General features: G+C 43.9%; 1 protein-coding gene across 1 annotated transcript in view; it reads right to left on the bottom strand.

Annotated features, from left to right (window-relative positions):
• Nucleotides 1–435: 435 nt before the first annotated feature.
• Nucleotides 436–16,305, bottom strand: part of LOC109921162 (palladin-like) — a 68,461-nt gene continuing 52,591 nt past the window's right edge. The window contains exons 5-9 of the mRNA XM_048594069.1: nt 13,995–14,057; nt 9,838–9,979; nt 8,984–9,007; nt 7,133–7,255; nt 436–746 (exon numbers count right to left, since the gene is read on the bottom strand). Coding sequence (XP_048450026.1) covers nt 436–746; nt 7,133–7,255; nt 8,984–9,007; nt 9,838–9,979; nt 13,995–14,057 — 663 coding nt within the window. The remainder of the gene's footprint in view (nt 747–7,132; nt 7,256–8,983; nt 9,008–9,837; nt 9,980–13,994; nt 14,058–16,305) is intronic.

The following is a 16,305-nucleotide window of genomic DNA, read 5'->3' as shown; positions in this document are numbered from 1 at the left end:
CTTCTGAATGGATCTCTCAAATTTGAAACTTAATGTTGATCTCACTCTTTGTGCACCTTCCCTGCAGCCGTAACATTCTATTCTTTGCTCTGTTCTGTTACCCTAATGCACTTTGCATGGTATGATCTGCCTGCACTGCACACCAAACAAAACCTTTCACTGTACCTAGGTACACACAACAATAATAAGTCAAATCAAATCAGAAAGTGTTCAGAAGAGAAAGATGAGAACATGTGCCAGTGCTAAATTATTAATTGATTGTAAAACTGCACATATGCATATCAGTTTGTTAAACCTGTATAGTGCACTGTGCTCCAAACGTGCTTTTACATTAAAGCACAAGTGAAGCAGAATTGTTGCAATGATAGTGCCGAACCAAAGATGCCCTGTTCAAAATAAAGGAGGGATGAAATGAGAATGAGTAAACTGTGGTACTTACAGCTTGGGTTTGGCAGCTAGAGGTGGTGGTTCCTTTACTGGGGATGGGAGTGCGGCTGCAGACTGTGTACATTGCCCTTGGTTTGGTCCATTGATCTCGTGGCTCGTAGAACTACCATTGGGTAACTTCTCGGCAGGACTGAGCTGCAGTTCGAAGGCAGCTACACTGGGCTTGATCTCAAGGCTCTTCTCCTGGACTGGGTCAACTGTCCTCTTAGGAGGCAATTCTAATGAGCTAATTTCATTCTGAGGTGATGGGATAATATTATCCACTAGACCATTCCCATTGTTTGGCGCCCTTTCATCTCCTGCAGAGAGAGAGGAGAGAGTTGGAATTAGACTAGTTTGTTAAATCAATGCCCGCTTTGTTTGGTATTTGTGTTGCTGGCCTAGCAACCCAGAGTTCAAAGGTTCAAAACAGAAAAGACTTCAGATGCTGGGAACCTGAGATAAAAGCAGAGACTGCAGAAGGTCAGGTGGCATCTGCAGGAAGAGAAACAGAGTTAACACTTCAGGTCCGCAACCTTTCACCAGGAGTTCAAAACAAAAACAGAAATCGCTGGCAAAATTAAGGCAGCATCTTCAGTTCTGACGCAGAGTCTACAGCCCCAAAACATTAACCCTGCTTTCTCTCCACAGACGGTGCTGGGCCTGCTGAGTTTGTCTAGCAATTTCTGTTTTTGTTTCTGATTTCCAGCCTCTGCAGTTCTTTGTTTCTAATCAAGTGTTCGAATCTTGCCAATGCATGTTGTAAAGTTGAATTTATTGGGCAGAATTTCATGGTGTTATCCTGAGGTGAAGCTGGAGGTGGTAGGAGCATTTGACCAGTTCAGAGGGTGCCAGGTGAGGACCCCATCAGCTTCGATCCCGATTAGTGCAGGGAGGGGAGGCATGTAGGCACCTACCCATTCTGATGCCAAACTGGGCCTTCGACAGTAGATAACGTGAAACGGTTCCCATTTGTGAAGGACCCAGAAGCAGAAGACACAGATTTAAGGAAATTGGCAAAAGTCCAAAGATGTGCAGGCAAGGTGGATTGGCTGCACTAAATTACCCATCGTGCTCAGGGATGTGTAGGTTAGGTGGGATGGCTCTGGGTGGGATACACTGAGGGTCAGTGTGGACTTGTTGGGCTGAAGGGCCTGTTTCCACACTGTAGGGATTCTATGATGTATTCTAAGCAGAGGCAATTAGAGGAAAAATGTTTATATGCTGAAAATATGTGGTTAGTGCTGACAAATGCACTGCCTGAGAGAGTGGGATGAGGGAGGGCAGCTCCAATCACGGCTTTGGATGAGAATCAGATAATTATCTGAAGAGAAAGGACTGGCAGGAATGTGGAGAAAAGAAGGGGAGAGTGGGATGATTGGAGTTTCTCTCATCAAGAGCGAATGTAGACACGGCAGCCTAAAGTATTGGTTTCAGTTACAGGCCCTGCTGGAAATGGAGGGTGCAATGCACCTTTTCGATGCGTCATTCCTAATTGCCCTGGAAGAGGTGCTGGTGATCCAACTTCTCAGACCATTTTTGGTGTAGGGACACCCACAGTGCTGTCAGAAAATGAATTCCTTGATTTTTGAGAGAAGGCACTAGTATAGCGGCATTGTTACTCAAGCATTAATCCAGAAGCCTAGGTTAATCTCCTAGGAAATGGGCTCAAATCTCATCAGGGCAGCTTGTGAAATTTGAATTCAATTAATAAAATCTGGAATTTGAATTGTGACCATGTTGTAAAATCCTATTTATTCACCAATGTCCTTTGAAACAGCCCAGCATGCCCTTCAATTCAAGGACATTTAAGGATTGGCAACAAATGCTGCCTTACCCAGAGACACCCACATCCCATGAAAGAACACGGAAAATAAATTTTGATCCAGCAACAGTAAAGGAAACAGCAATATATTTCCAAGTCAGGACGGTGAGGGGCTTGGAGGGGAACTTGCAGGGGGTGGTGTTCCCTTGTATCTGCTGTCCTTGTCCTTCTTGGTGGTCAGTGGTCGTGGATTTGGAAAGTTCAAGTGAAAGGCCTTCAACGATGGTTTGTCGATGGCACACATTGCCGCTGCCGTTTGGCAGTAGACAGACAGAAGGTGATCGATCGACTGGGCTGGTTTGTGTCTTAACCTGATAGCAGTAGCATCACCTGCTGCTCCATAGCAGCAAGATACGGATCACATTCCATTATCAAAAGGACACCTGGAATTCCACACAGGCATGTTGTATGGGCCAACTGCCAGCCGAAACATTTCAGCTTAGCATCACAGATGCTCACTGCTCCTGCAGACATACCTCCTCTCTCTGTATATTCCATTATTAGTTTCCCACTGAAATGGGAGCCAGTAAGCCTAAGGGAAATAATTTCTGTACAAATTATTCCCCCTTACGGGTATTAAAAAGAAATACCTGAGTGATAGTTCAAAGCATTTAGTTTGGCATCTCACAAGTAACTCTGAAATTCTTCTGCAATTTACTCCACTGTCATGTACAGTAAGGAAAATTTGATTCTACATTGCAGCAACACTAAGTTGCTTGAGCAACTATCTGCCTTAGTTTGGATACTGTCTGACTGTGTACAGGTACAGTATCAGACAGAGAGTGAGGATGAGGAATTGGTCACATGACCTCCCCCATCCCCAACCAATCATGTTCTCCACTAATGAACTAGATCATGTCTGATCTGTACCTTAACTCTGGTTAGCCAGCCTAGGTTCCACATTTCACAGTGGACAAATCTCTCCACCGCAATGAGAAATCTACAACTGATTCCCAAACTCAATAGCTTTTGTTTTTGCGGAGTGGTGGGGCAGAACGCTAGATTTCCACAACATGGACAGCGACTCTATCGCTTAACTGATCAAGTCAAGTTTATGTCTAAATCGCTCACATCCGTTCCTCAGTTAGAAGGTGCCTTTGGAACAGGCTTTTCTTGGGTGACCATTAGGCTGAAGTGAGTTGGGACTGTCCAAATTCTCCTACCTCTGTGGAGCCTTTCAAAGGAGTTCTGTGTGCAGGGAAATTGCCCATCCTATTGAATGGAAGAGCAGGCACGAGGGGCCGAATGGCCTACCTGTGTTTCTATTTCTTCTGGTCTTATTGTAAAATGTAATTTTCCGGGATTTTCCATGGATTCAGCTGAGGGTGGGATTCCAGTGGATTGACTATCTGACCATTGGAAAATCTGGGTCAATATTGCAGACCACATACCCGATTGTGTTCTTTTCTTTTCCCGGCATAGGACGGAGCAGAAATCTCTCCTGAATTGATCTGTGATCAGACGTAATGGAAGGATGAGAGGTGGCCCCTCCAGGCTGCTGTGTAACTCAGTGGGTTCCTCAGTGACCAGAAATATTAAACCTAGGAGGCAAATGGCCCAATGTTCTCCCACACACAATTTTGGACGGGAGTACGTCTGGGCAGGAAAAGGGCAAAAGAAAGGGTGAGGAGGGAATCCTGGCAATGCCTCACCTCAACCTATCTCTGACCGGGCCAGCTGTAAGCCTGTCACATGAATTCTTGTCCAAGAACAGGGACACCTAGTTCTGGTCGAAGGTATGCCAGTCCTCCTTTTCCCACTCATTTCCTCAATGACATGACGGTCCTCTCGCTATTTCTGAAAGAACCCAACAATCCCTGCCCCAGAAAAACTCACAAGCACAAGACGGCTGCCCACTACGTCTCCAATTTTAGTGATGGACAACAAATGTTGATGCCCACATCCTGTGAATGTTTGAAAAACCTTGATAGACTGTAGGGACTTCACAAGTGGAACTCACTTGGACCGACAAACCAGTCACAAATACTGACGTCAACACCTCATTCTGAAAGGCTCCTAATGGTTTGGTGCATACCATTTCCAAGCAACAGGTACAAACAAATTCCTGCCCTACATATGCAGCTAATAAAGCCCCCATTTCAGCACAGTGCGTATCTAAACAAACTCAGAATGATAAAATCCCTACAGCGTGGAAGCAGGCCATTCAGCCCATAATTACACACTGACACTTCAAACGGCATCCCACCCAATCCCTGTATTCCTACAGTTCCCATGGTTAACCAACCTAGCCTGCACATGTTTGGACTGTGGAAGGAAACTGGAATACGCACACACACACACACGCAGAGAACATGTAAACCCCACACAGACAGTCACCTGGGGGTGGAATCAAACCCAGGTTCCCGGCGTTGAGAGGCGGCAGTGCTAACCACTGAGTCACTGTGCCGCTCTGTTGCCAAACAAAGAGACCTTGGAGTGCAGGTTCATAGTTCCTTGAAAGTGGAGTCACAGGCAGACACGGTGGTGAAAAAGGCATTTGGCACATTTGCCTTCATTGATAAGTGTACTGAGTACAGGAGTTGGGAGATCATGTTGCAGCTGTACAGGACATCGGTCAGGCCACTTTTGGAATACTGTGTTCAATCCTGGTCTCCTTGTTATGGGAAAGATGTTGCTAAACTTGAAAGGGTTCAGAAAAAGATTTACAACGTTGTTGCCAGGGTTGGAGGGTTTGAGTTATAGGGAGAGGCTGAATAAGCTGGGGCTATTTTCCCTGGAGCGTCGCAGTCTGAGGGGTGACCTTATAGAGGTTTATAAAATCATGAGGGGCATAGACAGAGTGAATAGCCAAGGTCTTTTCACTGGGGTGGGGGTATCCAAACTAGAGGGCATAGGTTTAAGGTGAGAAGGGAAGGATTTAAAAGGGACCTGAGGGGCAACTTTTTCACACAGAGGGCTGCCAGAGGAAGTGGTGGAGGTCGGTACAATGACAACATTTAAAAGGCATCTGGATGGGTAAATGAATAGGAAGGGTTTAGAGTGATATGGGCCAAAAGCTGGTAAATGGGACCAGATTAATAAGGATATCTGGTCGGCATGGACGAGTTATACCAAACGGTCTGTTTCAGTGCTGTACATCTCTACGACTCTAATTACCCAGAGGACAATTAAGGGTCAACCACATTGCTGCGGGTCTGGAGTCACATGTAGGCCAGACCAGGTAAGGATGGCAGTTTCCTTCCCTAAAGTAGTGAAGCAGATGGGTTTTTTAATAAAACTGATAATGGTTATGTGGTCACCAATAGACAAGCTGTATTTTTAAATTCTGGATTTTTACTGAGTTCAAATTTCACCATTTCCCATGGTGGGGATTTGAATCCATGACCTCAGAACATTTGGTCATTATCAGGCTGTATCTAATGTTTGAGGCAACTGCTCCACAAGCCTACGAAACAGGCATGTGTAGCAGTTGAAGACATCACTAACGTAGACTCTTAAGGAGGGTAAATTTTATATAAATTTTCACAGCCCTAACACGGTATTACATATGGGAGCAGACATCTGAGTATTCGATACATTAGAAAATGAGGCTGTTGCACACTCCTCTCACCCGGGAGAAGTTAAAGACTTTTGACAATATTCAGACATAAGTTTCTGTTACTGGAGATGGAACCCTCCACCCTGTCCTTTTCAGAATTTTTAGCTGGTTGAAGTTGAATGTTGAGGACCTGAAGATGATAAGGACTGGCAGTCTTCTCTCAGCATGGATTATCAAACAGTGTGCTATTATCATTAGAGTCACAGAGTCAGAGAGGCCCACAGCACAGAAAAAAGGCCCTTCAGCCCATTGAATCAAAACAACCACCTGTAGGTTCTGAACTCATTGCTGGTACAGAGTGGCTGTCACATTCGCCCATCCAACAGTCAACATGTAAATCCAAAGTAATTTAACATGTGAGGTGCCTCGAGATGCCAGGAGAGGAGAACCCAGTGATGGAGAAACACAAAGTCATTTCTTTCCTTGTTTTGTCAGCTGAGCGTACGCTGACCCCTGAGTCAGAGCAGGTTTGTGATTCATGCTGACCGGGAGTGACACAGGACCCAAACAGAGGCAACTTTGCGACATGAATCAGCTCAGGACAGAACTTGGTTTCGGGCATCTGAATTGGAATTAATTGTATTTTTCAGGCTGCGCAGTTAAAATTGAGAAGTCTGCCAGAGCCAAAGACAGATGGAAATCAGAGGAAGGTGAAAGTAATTAAAGAGGAGGCAGATAGATTTTTGAAATATCATGGAGTTGAGGGCTATGGTGAGCTGACATGATGGAGGAGTTGAGGCCTAGAGCAGATCAGCTGCGATTTTACAGAATGGTTGGCAGACTCCAGGGGCTGAATGGCTTATTCTCGCTCCTATTTCTTATATTCTTACAAAATAGAGATAGCTGAATAGAGAAGATAGGCAGGTAACTAGATTGAGGTAGACAGTCAATGATAAGCAAACTAATAGATAATAAGGGTCATTTTGGACCTGAAACATTAACTCTGTTTTTCTCTCTCCATGAGTTGCTCCAGGACATTTTATTTTTAAATAAATAGATAGACACAGACAGGCAGAAAAACATTAATTTTTAGCTTGTTTTCATCGAGGCACCACACATCCCCAATCTTCCATGCAAGGCAATAAGCTCCCTTTACACCTCCTATCAGAGTCTTTTTTTTTAATAATTTCAAACCTCTCAAATTGGGTCATCCCTCAATGTTGTATCTTTTTAATTTTCTGCCCTTCAGTGTTTTATGTCGTAGGCATCACACACAAGGTCTGGTTTACATTACTCGGCTAGGACAGATCCCCCGTTATGTTTAAGAGGAAGCAGCTTCCTCTCACTGCTTCTCCTGCAAAAACATCACCAACATCACCTACCTGGCCTGAGTGTGAGCTGGGCACTACAAGACACGTTGCCAGCAGGGTTGGTAACCGTGCAAGTAAACGTTCCGGCATCTTCTGCAAAGGTTTCAGCAATCACCAGGGTGCAGATTTCTTCTTCTGAAAGTATCAAGACAATTGCTATTGAGTAGGACTCCTGTACAACACTTACACTAATGTTCGACTCACAGATGGGATCCTAACCAGTCATCAATGATAAAGCTCACTAGGTTATATAAGAGAAAGTCCAACTTGGATATCATCTGATGTACCAATAATGAATTACAACAATGTTGTGACTTCTGTAACATGTATTCGTCAACTTTCCTGCCCCTCTGATGCTGGCCTGCTGTGTTCTTCCAGCTCCACACTGTGTTATTTCTGACTCCAGCGTCGGCAATTCTTACTATCTCTGTATTCTGTTTTCGCCAGTTTGTTGTATATTTTATAGATTTGATTTACCTCACAGCAGTGCAGAGGATTAATTCAAAGTCTTGGTTTATTTACAGGGCTTTAAAGTTTCTCAGCGATCACAGGATATCTACACACCTCTTCATAGGTCTAGTTTCTCAGGTCATTCACTGGAAGCTTTTGTTTATTTTAGCTCTCAGAGGCTACTTCCATATTTAATCAATCAAGCAATGTTAACACAGATCAGCCAACAGACTAATACGATCAAACATAGATCAATTAAAACATTGCACAGTAAAATTTGACATATTGTAGCCCGCTGTGGATTGACTATATGGAAGGCAGCGTAATTGATTTTCTGGGATCACAGGACTAACTTTTTGGGAGGGATTGGGTAGAACAGGTCTGTTATATTTGGAGAATAGAAGGAACTGTCACTGATACATATTAAACTCAGAGAGGGCTTGATAGGGTAGGTGCTGGGAGGTTGCTTTCCCTGAATAGCTCTACAGCTAAGGATCACAAATTTAGGATAAAAGTTTGGTCATTTTAGACTGGGGTTGAGGAGGCATGCCTTCTCTGAAGTGTTGTGAATTTTTGGAATTTTCTACTCAGTTAAGGGAGACGGGGCTAGAATGGGAATGTGGAGTCGCGGTAGAAGGTCAGCTAATGAACTTGCTGAATAGCCAAGCAGGTTTGAGGGACTAAATAGCCTATTTCTTCATTTATTCTCTTTTATTGTTGAGTCAGCCAATACATAAATTTGAAAAAAATACAGAACTGTGGAGATCCGAAACAAAATCAGAAACTGAGTTCTGGTGAAGATCACTGGGCTTGAAATATTAACTCTGCTTTCTCTCTCCACAGATGCCACCAGACCTGCAGAGTTTCTCCAGCAATTTCTGTTTCTGTTGCATTAGTTTGAAACGTACTGTCTATGCACAGGGGCTACAGATCCACAGCAATGCAATTCATTCTTAACTGCTCCCTGAACTGCCCAGAAAATCACTCAGTTGCACTGAACCGCCGCTGAATAATTAAACATGGAACTAGCCTGACCGTACTCTTTGACCTCACACTGTCCTGACTCATGACAGATCATCATTCCTTCATTGACATTGGATCAAAATCATGGAATCCCCCATCCAACAGAACTCTGAGTGTTGCTACACTATACAGCCATAGAGTCTTATAGGTTTCCTGAACTGAGTCATTTTTGTTTTATCCATTCAGGGCCTGAGGGCATTGCTGACTCAGCTATTCCCTAATTACCCTTCAAGAAGTTGGTGGTGAGCTACCTTCTTGAACCTCTGATGTCCATGGCAGGTAAGTACACCCCACAGAGTGGGTTAGCAAAGAACAGAAGACAATAAGCAGGCCCCACCAATGTTCAAGAACCTTGCTATATTTAGGATGATCACAATTGCAGGACCTTACCAGGCTCCGTGGCTGATCGAGGCTCTGAGCATCACACCAGGACGGAGGTAACATGGAACAGAAAAGCAGAGACAGCAAATTAGCTCCTGTCCTTTCAAAGTGAACGAGTTCAGCTCTTGGGTGCAGACTTTCTGTTTTGGGTACAATCCACACCCAAACTTGCATGGGTTTTTATGAAACATCATCAAGTTTCCACATACTCCTGAATGTAAAACCGGAGTTTTGCAATATGTTTTCAGAATGTCTTTCTTTTCCAGTCATTGGGTATTTGCAAATATTAAAAATATTTATTATATTTAAGACAGCAAACACAGTTCAGTCTGAAGAACACAGGACCATTTTGAGGTAATGTCTAACTCACTAGGCATAATTGGCCATGACCATATTGGAAAGGCAGAGCAGGCTTGATGGGCCGATTGGCCTATTCCTGCTCCTAGTTTCTACGTGATTAAACCAATGTTAACTGAAGATGACTTAAAAAGGAAATGAGATGTAGAAGCAACGCTAGTGAATCTAATGTACAAGAGTCAGTTTCTTAGGAAAGCTTGAAAAAGATTACACTTGACAGGGTTTAAAATGTTCCTTATTGGTGTCCTTGTGACCAACAAAACTCCTAATTTTCTGCACTTTCCCTGAAGGCCTGCAAAAAAAGGTGCAGTGATTGAAAACCTGCACAGTAACTTCTTAGATTTGGGGCTGCAATCGATTTGGTTCTGACAGAATAGTTTTAAAACTAGCATGAGAGATCATGGAAAATTGACTTTTACATAAAATTCCACAATCTGTTGTTTCGGGAGGACTGTGCCGAGAAAAAAAAACCTGAGTGGAACTCGCGTCTGCAACGTATTCATTACTTTTCTGAAGTATTCGGAAGTCCGGAGAATCTTCAATCTCTGCTCCTTGTCTCAGCCACTGTACTTTGATGGGAGGGGTCCCCTTAACTCGACATTCCAGGACAACCACTTGGCCTTCAGAGGCACTGGTATCTTGTAAGACCTGCAGCGAGACAAGCATTATCTGTATAACCCAGTTTTCCTGCTCTTCCTACAACTTTATTGTCCTATAAAGAGTAGACATTTTGTCTGTATCCAAGGCGACTCTCAAAGTTCCAACTAAACCCACAAAACTCCCGTCCCAGAAACACGATGCTTAAATAATACTCACTTAATGCCCTCATCATGTAAATCTTTACCACAGGGGGCTGTCAAGGCTGGTCATTAAGCATATACAAAGCTGAGAGAGACAGATTTTTAATCGGTAAAGCAATCAAGGACTAAGGCAGGAAAATGCAGGTGAGGATTATCAGATATGCCACGATCACACTTAATGGCACAGCAGACTCAATGGGCTGAATGGTCTACTTTTGCTCTTACATCTTCTCGTCCCTGAGTCATAGAAACATAAAAAATTGATGAGGATGTAGTAAACAAACCTAAGATGCTGTTAAATCTTTAATCATGTACACATACATATTAATCAATTAAAACCTTCTAACTGATTAAAGATTTAACAGCATCTCAGGTTTGTTTACTACATCCTCATCAGTGGTGTGAACCTTTGATCTTCTAGTTATAAATTCCATGTCTGATACTACCTCTCTCAACTAACACCTGAAAGAAGGACTGAGGCTTCGAAAGCTTCTGTTTTCAAATAAACCTGTTGGACTATAACCTGGTGTCGTGTGATTTCTGACCTGGTCCACCCCAGTCTAACACCGGCACCTCCACAACATTTCTCAATGTCAGGAAGCTAGGGGTGTACTGTTAATGGTGGGCGAGGGGGTGAAATCTGAGCCTCCAAAAAGCACAGCAATTGACAGCAAGCTTTTTGCAGAACAGGCAGCCAATCTGACAGGACCACCAAAACGAGGAAAGGCCCGTGCGACAAAAGCATTTCAGAGCTGGAGTCGCAGCACAGAAAGGGTTTGCCTCAGGTTGACATGATGGATGTGGAGCTGAGCAAAGCAGCTCAGACAGACGCCACAGTTTGTGATGGTAAAGGTACCGGGCACTGTGCCAAGGCAGGACCTGACACCCACCGTGGAATTCAAGCTGAGGACAATGGCGGCATTGTTTGAGTTACCAGCCCTGTTCTGCAGAAAACATTGGCAGGTTGGAGATTCTGTCCCTTCCTGGTCTGTTTCTGCTAGGTATTCCGAGAACTCTGTAGCTTCCAACACCAACCTGCAGAGACTGGCTTCCTGTTAGAGCCATGATTAACAGATATCCCCATGCTGATAGAAAACATCTGTATTCTGGTAAGAATCTAGAAATTAAACAATGGCTTACAGTTTCTGAAAATAGGTTGAGAAGCAGGAATGCTGATAATGCTTGAATTGTACAGTGGCTCAGTGGTTAGCACTGCCGCCTCATGGCGCCAGAGACCCTGGGTTTGACTCTGCCCTCAGGCTACAGTCTATGTGGAGTTTGCACATTTTTCCCAGTTTCTGTGCGGGTTTCCTCCAGGTGCTCTGGCTTCCTCCCACAGTCCAAAGATGCGCAGATTAGGTGGATTGGCTGTGCTAAATTGCCCATAGTGAACAGGGATGTGCAGGCTAGGTGGATTAGCCATGGGAAATGCAGGGTTATGGGGGCAGGTGGGTCTGGGAAGGATGCTCTTCAAAGAGTTAGTGGATTCTATGATTCTAACTCATCTGCTCTCAGCTCCCCAAAAACAAGGATGCCAGAATGCCATACCATGCCAATGATTGGACTTCGAATTGTGTTTTTTTTATGTAAAAACAAAATACTGCAGATGCCGGAAATCTGAAACAAACACAGTGAATGCTGGAGAAACTCAGCAGGTCTGGCAGCATCTGTGGAGAGAGAAACAGAGTTAATGTTTCTGGTCCAGTGACCCTTCTTCAGAACGATTTCAGAACTGACTTCACACTGGACTCGAAACATTAACTCTGTTTCTCTCTCCACAGATGCTGCCAGACCTGCTGAGTTTCTCCAGCAATTTCTAACTTCCTTTTGATTTCCAGCATCCGTAGTTACTTTTTTTTTGGAAAAAGTCATACTGTACTGGAAATGTTAACTCTCTTCCTCTCTCCACAGATACTGCCAGTCCTCCAGAGGTTCTTCATCAATTTCCACGTCTGCTTTGAATTTTCTTTTGTTTATCCTTTCAGTATTTTTTTTTAATCTCTAATGATCACTTTCCTTTGCAGTAGTGGGTTCAAATCCCACCGCAGCAGCTGAGGTATTTAGACTCAATTCATTAAAACTAAGCTGGAGTAAAGAGCTGACGGCAAGAATGGTGTCAGGATTTCCTTCTGCGAAACTGCAGAATGGATGATTTTCCCAGAAGGAAATCTGCCACCCTTACTTGGTCTGGCCTACATGCAACTCTGAAGTGGTCTTGCAAACCACTCGGTTGGACCCAAGCTTCCTCAAGGGAAACTTAGGAGCAGGAAGTAAATGCAGGCCTTATCTGTGGTGTCCACACCTCATGACTGAATGAAGATAACATCTCAGCCTCCCACATCTCCACTGCTACTTCTCCTTTAATATTTATCTTTAATTGTTAGCTTTTCATTTTCCTTTACTTTCCACCCACCCTTCTTTCTCTGCATTTATTGCGGTCAAAAAAAAGCCAAAGAACTGCGGATGCTAGAAATCAGAAGCAAAAACAGAAATTGCTGGAGAAACTCAGCAGATCTGGCAGCATCTGTGGAGAGAAATCAGAGTTAATGTTTGGGGATTTGACAATACTATGGTTTTAAGAGGTATATTTTGTCCTGGAATTTTTTTTAATGAAGAAAGGTTAAAGCAGAGGCACTGATTGGTCTACTCAGAGCCAATAAAGTAAACAGTTTATGAGGCCTTGGGGTTTTTAAACAAAGTTGGAACAATAGAAGCAGCCTGAATGGGTGGGGTCAAACTCCCACAGAACCAAAACTTTTAGTTTTAGTTTCTCAGTAGCAGTTGCTGGGGTCTTGAAGCAAAGTTTGGAAGATGAAGTACATCTCTCCCTGCTCCTCTCTCGCTCAGAGTTTTCCCTTGATGTTTTTCCTCCTGGAGTGGAGAATTGTATGTGAGACAAACTATTTTACTGAATTTGCCTTGCTAAGGGTGTGTTTATGGGATGTTATTAGATTGGAACAGTTACTGTTTAGTAGTTAAATAATCTATTATTCTATTAAGTTTTCCAACAGAGTTAAGTTATTTCAATTTATAATCCCTACAGTGCAGAAGCAGGCCATTTGGTGCATCAAGTCTGTGCTGTGCCTCCAAAGAGCGTCCCACCAAGACCCACCCAACCTACCCTATCCTGATAACTCTGTATTTCCCATGGCTAATCTACCTAGCCTACACATCCCTTGGCACTATGAGCAATTTAGCAAAGCCAATCCACCCTAACCTGTATATCACTGGACTGTGGGAGGAAACCGGAGCAAACCCACGCAGATACGGGGAAGAACGTGCAAACTCCACACAGACAGTCACCTGAAGGTGGAATGAGGCAGCAGTGCTAACCACTGAGCCATTGTAACGTTCTTTCTTTTGTATTTTAACTGTAGTGTATGAATAAAGTGTGTGTTTGCCTCAACACTGCTAGTTTGACCAAATTGCATCTGGAATGCAAAGCCTGGCACTTGCCTATAAAATAAGAAAAAGTTAGGGTCCAGGCTATCTTCTTAGGTGACCCTTCTTCAGAACCTTTCTTCAATTGTGGGTCACACTGACTGACCAGGCACACACTTGTTGGGTGAGGTATGAGTGAATGATGCTCACCATAACCCTTTACTGCATACATGTGCAACAAAACGAGTGAAGCAAGGCCTCAGTGATGCCTTACCTTCCCCCCACCCCTCATACTCTCCCCCACCTTGCTGACCTCTGTAACCCCCCCAGATAAATCAGTTCCCAGCAAACCTAGATAGAACCTCTTACACTTGGCCTCACCGAGTGGCCGTGACACAAATCAGACAAATTTGGACTTTTTACTCTCCCCGTGATCCCAGCCCCAACAGACTTTTGGCTACAATGGGTTATACAAGACTGACCTTTGTAAACACAGGTGGGGAGACTCCATCTTGGATCTGCAGGCAAGATGTCGGGCTCTGCACCTTAAATTTGAGACAAAAAAGGAACAAACATGAGTGAAAGCACCGTGTCCTCTGCCAAACCAATTTCAGGCTGCTGTGCCACACACAGAGAAGGAATTGTGAAGGTTCTGATAGCAGCCAGTTTTGCCACTTTGTTATTTACAGACAGGAAGCTTTCCACATCTGCTGGTGTACTTAAGCGAGTCAGCAAGAACAAAAGGCCACAAGCTGGGTGCTTGGAGAGGAGGTTTGTCAGCTACAGTTGCATGTTTGAGAGACAAGCCACGTAGACGCAAGGCAGCTCTTCGCTGCAAACAACTTAATGACGGGTCACCAACAGACAGGAGTAACACAAGACAAAGTAGCTTGCACGAAGCTCTAACGCAGCGTGATCTATAGCCAAGTGGTCACGGACTATAAACTGTATCTTTCCTCGTCAGGGATTTGTAGCAACCCAGCACCTGTTGGAATTTCCTTCACATTCGAAGCTTGACAGATTTAAGTGCAATGGGAGCTCTGGGGCCTCTCAGTTCCGAACTGAGCCTTAACCATATAACACAGGCTAACCACACTCACCTTACTCAATTACAAGGTAGAACTGCAGGGCCAGTGCAAGCAATTTATACCATGATTTTGTGTTCCTTTGGGACCCAAGAGTCAGAGAGCAAGGAAACAGACTCTTCGGTCCAACTCGTCCATGCCAACCAAGTTTCCCAAATTAAACTAGTCCCATTTGCCTGCGTATGGCCCATATCCCTCTAAACCTTTCTTATTCATATACCTGTCCAAATGTCTTTTAAATGTTGTAACTGTACCAGCATCTACCACTTCCTTTGGCAGTTCATTCCACACACAAACCACACTCTGTGTGAAAAAGTTGCCCCTTGGGTCCCTCTTAAATCTTTCTCCTCTCATCTTAAAAATATGTCACCTAGTTTTGAAATCCCCCACCCTAGGCAATAGACCTTTGCTATTCATCTTGTCTATGTCCCTCATGATTTTATAAACCTCTATAAGGTCACCCCTCAACCTCCTATCCTCCAGTGAAAAAATGTCCCAGTCTATCCAGCCTTTCCTTATAACTCAAACCCTCCAATGTTGTAGATCTTTTCTGCACCCTCGTCAATCTAATAATATCCTTACTATAGCAGAGCAACCAGAACTGTACACAGTACTCCAAAAGTGGCCTCACCAACACCCTGTACAAACCCAGTGTGACATCCTAACTCCTATATTCAATGGGTTTGAGCAATGGAGGGCTATCATTGAGTCATAGAGATGTACAGCACGAAAACAGATCCTTCAGTCCAACTCGTCCATGCTGACCAGATATCCTGAATTAATCTAACTCCATTTGCTAGCATTTGGCCCATATCCCTCTAAACCCTTCCTATTCATATACCCATCCAGATGCCTTTTAAATGTTGTAATTGTACCTGCCTCCATCACTTCCTCTGGCAGCTCATTCCATATACTCTCCACGTTATGCGTGAAAAGTTGCCCCTTAGGTCCCTTTTATATCTTTCCTCTCTCACCTTAAACCTATGCCCTCTAATTTTGGACTCCCCTGGGGAAAAGACCTTGTCTATTTACCCTCATGATTTCATGAACCTCTATAAGGTCATCTCTCACCTCTGATACTCCAGGGAAAACGGCCCCAGCCTATTCAGCCTCTCCCTGTAGCTCAAACCCTCCCAACCTGGCAATATTCTTGTAAAAACTGAAAGAACTGCGGATGCTGTAAATCAGGAAGAAAAACAAAGTTGCTGGAAAAGCTCAGCAGGTCTGGTAGCATCTGTGAAGGAAAAAACAGAGTTCATGTTTCCAGTCTGGTTCTGAGGAAGGGTCACTGGACCCAAAACATGAACTCTGTTTTTTCCTTCACAGATGCTGCCAAACCTGCTGAGCTTTTCCAGCAACTTCTAGTTTTGTAACATCCTTGTAAATCTTTTCTGAACCCTTTCAAGTTTCACAACATCTTTCCTATAACAGGGAGACCAGAATTGCACGTAGTATTCTAAAAGTGGCTTAATTAATGCCCTGTAAAGCTGCAACATGACCTTCCAACTCCTAAACTCAATGCACTGACTAATAAAGGCAAGCATGCTAAACGCCTTCTTCACTATCCTATCTACCTGCGACTCCACTTTCAATGAACTATGAACCTGCACTCCAAGGTGTCTTTGTTCATACAACACTCCCCAGGATCTTACCAATAAGTGTATAAGTCCTGCCCTGATTTGCCTTTCCAAAATGCTGCACCTCACAT

The sequence above is a fragment of the Rhincodon typus genome, chromosome 3 (assembly GCF_021869965.1).
Source record: "Rhincodon typus isolate 14 chromosome 3, sRhiTyp1.1, whole genome shotgun sequence".
Classification (NCBI taxonomy): Eukaryota; Metazoa; Chordata; class Chondrichthyes; order Orectolobiformes; family Rhincodontidae; genus Rhincodon; species Rhincodon typus.
The sequence above is the reverse complement of the archived record's forward strand: the minus strand, read 5'-3'. Positions and strand labels throughout refer to the sequence as shown.